A 6,000-nucleotide genomic window follows, 5' to 3' on the forward strand; every position below is an offset into this window, starting at 1 on the left:
CAGCCTACTTCGCCTTGGAGCAACGTGCTTTAAATGTAGCTGGGATGTCTGCTTTTGGAGTTTGGAAGGAATTTGAGTGCTGTGGCAGAAGCCAAATTGTGTGTAACAAGGAAATCAGCAGGGTCCTGTGAGACTGTTAAGGGGCGAGGGATTACAGGTAGGAGATGATAGTGCTGAATATCAGCATCCCTAAAGCTGTCAGCATGGACGGTGGTTGACGCTGACTGCAGCTGAGACTGGTGCAGTTTGAGGCAGGCTTGCATACCCCACTGATGCCAGGAGAAATCTGTCATAGATTGTGTCTATACAGGGATTCTCTTGCCAGGTAAGGCACTTACCACTCTGCGCAGGTAAGTCTCGATACTCCCCAGTTATTTGTTGCGGACAAAAATATGGCTAGTACATTCTCACTCTGAGCGAGAGACTGGTGCAGACAAAGCCAAGTCAATTCATTGTCAAGTAAGTCACTCACCTCTGTTTGGAAGTAATTTGGCTTTAATTTTGGATGCCAGGTTAAAATACAGTTAGAGGCTCTTGAGTGTCAGCTTTTGGCCTATCAAGTAGTATTGTTAAAGTCAGAAGGATGCTGAAGTGCTTCTGTAATAAATGTCACTACTGATCCTTCAATTTTATCTGTGTAGAGGGGAAACAGGAGAGAGTTTTGGGGAAAATTTTTCTAAATGTTGACCATCTTTCTTGTTTTTCCTATTGCTTGGTGGATTTCTTTTTCTTGTAGAAATTGAAAGCCCTGGGTTGTTGTTTTAACAGTTAAGACTGGTAAGCAGATGTCACTTGAAGATAGAAAAGTGGATTTCAAATTGGATGGAGCTATGCTCCTGGTAATTACATGCCAGTTGGGCCAAATGCTGATCCAGCTCAAGTCTAACAGGGCTTTTGATCTCCCAACAGTGAGCGATGCTTCCCAAAGCAGTTGATTGCTTGCTTTCTTTCCTTCTTTTAAAGGTTCAGCAGGACCTGTTCATCCACTGGTGGATCCTTTAGCAGCTGGACCCCATTTGGCACGTTTTCCCTACCCGCCTGGGACCATCCCCAACCCATTGCTCGGACAGCCACCTCATGAGCATGAAATGCTCCGACATCCAGTCTTTGGTGAGAGCATTTTATGGTCCTCTACGAAGATTGTCTCTCGACCTGAACAGTCACCTTCTGGGTCTTAGCATTTCCTGGGAGGGGAATTGGTGGAGTTGGGCTGTAACTTGGGTTACAGCCAAGGGTTGGTTGGTTTGTTTTTGTTTTTTTTTTAAAATATAAATAAAAGCCCTTCATAGGACAACTCTCTGCAGAGCTCATAGCGAACAAGTGTCTAAAAATGGGCAACTCTCTCTTAGGTACTCCTTATCCACGAGATCTGCCTGGTGCCATTCCACCTCCCATGTCAGCAGCCCACCAACTGCAGGCCATGCATGCCCAGTCAGCAGAGCTGCAAAGACTGGCAATGGAGCAGCAGTGGTTACACGGGCATCCTCACATGCATGGTGGTCATCTACCGAGTCAGGAAGATTATTACAGGTGAGAGGTGCAGTGAAGGCTTTTGGAGACTCAGGGGTGCTACAGCTTCCTTCATCGTTCTCCACATTATGTCTTTTTTCTTATGAATTACTGCCTTTCTTACTGTGTGGTGAGTTACTGTCCTGATACAGTAATGGAAGATGGTCAAGCTGTACTAAAACCTAATTTGGGCCTAGATGATGGGGCAGATTGGAAGCTAGGTCCCAGTTACTGGCACAGGATGTAGAATAGTTGAGTCTTACATTGCAGAATTACCTCTGATTGGGGTTTTTTAGTGTGATCCTACGATTGCTGCTTCCACATCTCTCTTCCTTGAGAACAGCGGAGGAAGGTGGGTAAAAGCTTTATGAATGGAAAGAGGGGAGGAATTCAATAAATCTTAAGAAATTACTAAAGGCAGTGGGGAGTCGAAATGTATGACTAATACAGATCCTGCATACCAGCTGAGAATGCCTAGATGAGTCATGTGAGATTTTTCTCCCCAGAATGCTATATGGTGTTGATAGTAAAGTGGTTCTCTTCTCAGCCCACCTTACGCGGGCTACCTTATTTCCTGTTTGGCAATGACCACTGACAATATGTCAGCCAAGAAGAAAAAGCCACCAGCGCCTAGCAAGGGTCATTCTGCATGTCTGGGTAGCAGGGATATACAGGAAGCAGCATATTAAATACCTGCCTTGCACTGCTTTACTCTGATGTTTCAGTCCTCGCTTCTGCTACGCAGAATTGCCCTCTGGCCTTGTGCCACGGGGGCAGCCAGTCTGCCTGAAGCCGACTGTCATATCTGCAACTGCAGATAAAGCTGAAGGTTGATGAGCTGGCACGAGTGATCTTGCTCACATGTAAGGAGCGCTTCAGTGGCAAAAGGTCATCGCTTCCTCCCGCCGCAGACAGTGTTATCACTGCTGTTCCAACGGCGCTCATTTTTGTGCTGAGAGCTCACGAGTCCTTATTGCAACCTCTGGTCCCTTCAGGGCACCCGGGTGAGGTGAGCAGAAAGGCAAGCTATCTCTGAAGTGTCATGACACCTCCTTCGCTTTGTTAAAATGAGTTTTCTTTCTCTTTCAGTCGACTGAAGAAAGAAGGCGACAAACAGTTGTAATAAATTATTTATTTGTAATGCTGGCTATGGAAACCCCAGTCCTTGGGAAGGAGTGGAACATTTTTACATACAATAAGAGCTACAAAAGGAAAAGAATATCTTATAAAGATTTCTTTATATATTTAAAACAGAAACAACCACCCAACAAGTAGAGACTTATCAGCATAGTGTTCATTTGTAGAGAAGATTTCTCAAGACTGGTGTGGGTCTCCCTGCATGACAACGTATTCAGAAGCCTATTGAAAATACAGGACTGTGTGGAATATTCAGAGAACTTCCTGCAATCTTGGTTTTTTTTTTTCTTACTAGTTTGTTTTGAGTAGGTGCTAGAATCAGGTTCACAACACAAGTCACTGTGCGTGAAGAGACACTCAATGCATCTATAGCTATTTTAAAAAAAACAAGGATTGCAAGTAGGTGACATAACAAGCTCTGAATCCAAGTGCTATAATAATAAAAATCTACTTTTATTTTAATACATTGTAGGAAATCTTCATAATTTTAAAGAGAGCTCAGTTCTGCAGCATGGCTTTTTAAGTCTGTAAATAACTTTTTTGGGTAGAGGGGAGAAACAAAACAAAACAAAACTCCAGAAACATTTATCTTGATTTTCAGTAACATCACAAATTGTGAATTCCTACCTGGTATTGACAGAATACAGAGTTGATTTTTTAATAAAAAAAAATATATATAATTATCCCTTTAATTAAAGGGAGTGATGGGTATCAATAATTTCAAATGGGTAAAAGCTTGAAATTTGGTTTGATATCAACAATAAGCATTAAAGGGAGTTGCAGGGATAATGTTGCAAATGACTGTTTCTGTTCTTGGTTTTTTGGTTTGTTTGGGTTTGTTGGGTTTTTTTGTTAGTGTTACATCTCTCTGTTCTGCAGATGATTTCTGTTGAGTTGGGTTTCTCAGCAGTACAGGTGTCCCTTGGAACTAGCTTACCCTTTTGATGCCTACTTGGAGGGTTGATTTTCAGCGTGGCCATAATGCACTTCTTTCCTATTACCTTTTGAAACTTAATCTAACTACATTGGGTTTAGACTTTAGGCAAAGGTTCAAAGAAATAAACTGTTCTAAAATATCTTTTTAAAAATTTTCCGTGGCTCCTACTAGTACAGCCAGAATTTTGTATGCATGTGCATATTTTTGGAGGATGTGCTCTTTCTGGCCTCGTACGTTTGATACGTTCTTAAGAAAAGTGGATAGGCAACTCGGTGTTCTTAAAATTGTTTTACAAACTAGTCTGTATTTCTCTTTGACTGTTTTAGTTTTGTTTTTATAAGCAAAAACTTCTTAATTGCCACCAGTGTTCTGTATCTCAGGAACTTAACTGCTTTGGGATTAACCGGATATACGGACAGTAACGTTTACTGACTCCCAACACAACAGGTCCATGCAGAATAACTCCTGTTGGCTAGTTCCCATGTGGATGGTAAAAGGAGAGGAATACACAGAAGGCCAGTGAGCGTTACTTTGGAGACAGCTCCGCTTACTGTCTAGGCAGAATATTTTTTTCTGACTGTTTTGCCATGGGTTTTCTTTGCCAGAGCAGAGGGTGATGCAACCAATGGACATCTGAATCTGCTGGCTGTTTTTTCTGCTGGTGCATAACTTCCCCCCATTCTCTCTCTTAACTGACGAGTGCTCTCTCTCTGCTGTTGTAGACTGTTCAGTGTGATGGTTGTGTCATAGGACTGTACTGAGCCGTGTTTGATAAACTTGTAGTTAATCATAGATTCTGATGGAAGGCGCGGCATGCACAGTGCTTTATCCACCTCATGGGTCTCACACCGGTGGCAGTGTTAGTGCCCAAAGATTCCTGTTGGTAACATCAATTTACCAATTAAAAAAAGGCATCAGGGTATTCTCGGTCCACTTCAGGCAAAAGTGTATAGGAGGGAGAGGAGGACTGTTTCAGCTGATGTCGATCTTCCTTTATTTCTGTCCTCCATTCCAGATTTCTCAGTGCTCAAGAACTGCAATAGCATTTAATTAGTTCCATCTGCTATATTTGAACTCTCTGTGAAGGTATTAGGAGGAACAGCTAGTGTCTCTGAGATTTGGAAACCATGAGGTCAAGCTAGAATTGAGGATTGTCTTCAGTCGTGCTCTGCAGTGATCAGGTGAAATGGTTTTCTTCTGAGTAACATTTTTTTACTTTTGCTAGCAGTGGAGTAGCTAGTAAGATCGGTCTGCTCAGCAGAGAGAGTGCCTCAGTTTACTTTAAAGGTCTAATTAGGCACATTTCAGTTAAACCTCTCCTCCTTGTTTTTACCATGTGGAATTTGGGAGTTTGGGGGAGTTCAGCCACTTCAGTCATTTCTTCCGATCCTTCTCTTTTGCTGTTATTTTTAGTTACAGTTTTTAAGAAAAAAAAACTTAATTGCCTCCAAAAGTCCTCTCTCTCTGTCTGTCGTTTGGGTGGGTTTTTTTTTTTCAGCTGAGGTTTGCAGTCTGTTCAAAAGCTATTCATTGATCTCTTCCCCCCCGCCCCCCCCCCATCATTCAGCAAATAAGCACTGAAATTCTTCCATTTTAGACCAATGATTAACTACAACTTTACATGCAGTGGTTTTTGAAGCCATCTTGGTGTTCGATGCCCTGTTAAAAGAACCCAGACCTTTTTATTTTCTTTAAGAAATCTCTATTACTTTTCCTCTGTTTTAAAGTTTATTTTTTAATTTTGCTTTAGTGTTTTTGAAACGTCTCTCTTGTTCTATGTCGTCATGGTTGAGCTTGTTTCACTGCACCGTTAAAGCAGAGTGTACATTCTGACTGCTACATTTATATATATCTTGAAGCTTAATGTATATATGAGTAGTTTGCCATGGGATAACACAGTGTAAACAGAGTAGAAACCCAGAAATCGTGACTTCTGTGTTCTCTCCATTTGAGTATTTTGTAATTTTTTTGAAATATTTGTGGACATAAATAAAACCAAGCTACACTACAGCAGCCAGGTTTTGCCTGCAAGCGAAATGTGTCTGTTGATTGTTGTTAGTGGGAAAAGAGTTATTTTCAGCTGGGATGATACGGGATGCCAGCACGGCTGTCTTGTCTGTTTCAAAGCTGTCCTGTCTTTCTTGGCTTTATTTTTTCCTTCTTTGAGGTCATTTCTTTTTTTAATACACAGTACACAAAACAGCAACATCGCGTCCAGTTCCAGGGTATATTCTGCCTCCCTGAAGCACGCTTACGCTCTAGGGCCATACTGCATAACTTTGCCATGTTTTTCTGTAAGTTAAGCAGTCAAATTGGTAAGAATGAATGTGTAAGGATGTTTTGGCTGTTGTGACTTCAGGGACTTTGTGTACAATGGTAATATATTGAGCCACTGATCTGCCAGAGCGCAAACAAGT

At 41.8% G+C, this 6,000-nt stretch overlaps 1 protein-coding gene across 6 annotated transcripts in view; it reads left to right on the forward strand.

Moving 5' to 3' along the window:
* The window catches only part of RERE (arginine-glutamic acid dipeptide repeats), a 243,149-nt gene extending 237,551 nt beyond the window's left edge, over nucleotides 1–5,598 (forward strand). For all 6 annotated transcript variants that reach the window (XM_063354198.1, XM_063354197.1, XM_063354199.1 and 3 more), the window contains 3 exons: nucleotides 964–1,110; nucleotides 1,350–1,530; nucleotides 2,599–5,598. In XM_063354198.1, coding sequence (XP_063210268.1) covers nucleotides 964–1,110; nucleotides 1,350–1,530; nucleotides 2,599–2,632 — 362 coding nt within the window. In that variant the 3' untranslated portion in view covers nucleotides 2,633–5,598. The remainder of the gene's footprint in view (nucleotides 1–963; nucleotides 1,111–1,349; nucleotides 1,531–2,598) is intronic.
* Nucleotides 5,599–6,000: the final 402 nt, after the last annotated feature.

Source organism: Chroicocephalus ridibundus, chromosome 16, assembly GCF_963924245.1.
Source record: "Chroicocephalus ridibundus chromosome 16, bChrRid1.1, whole genome shotgun sequence".
Taxonomy (NCBI): Eukaryota; Metazoa; Chordata; class Aves; order Charadriiformes; family Laridae; genus Chroicocephalus; species Chroicocephalus ridibundus.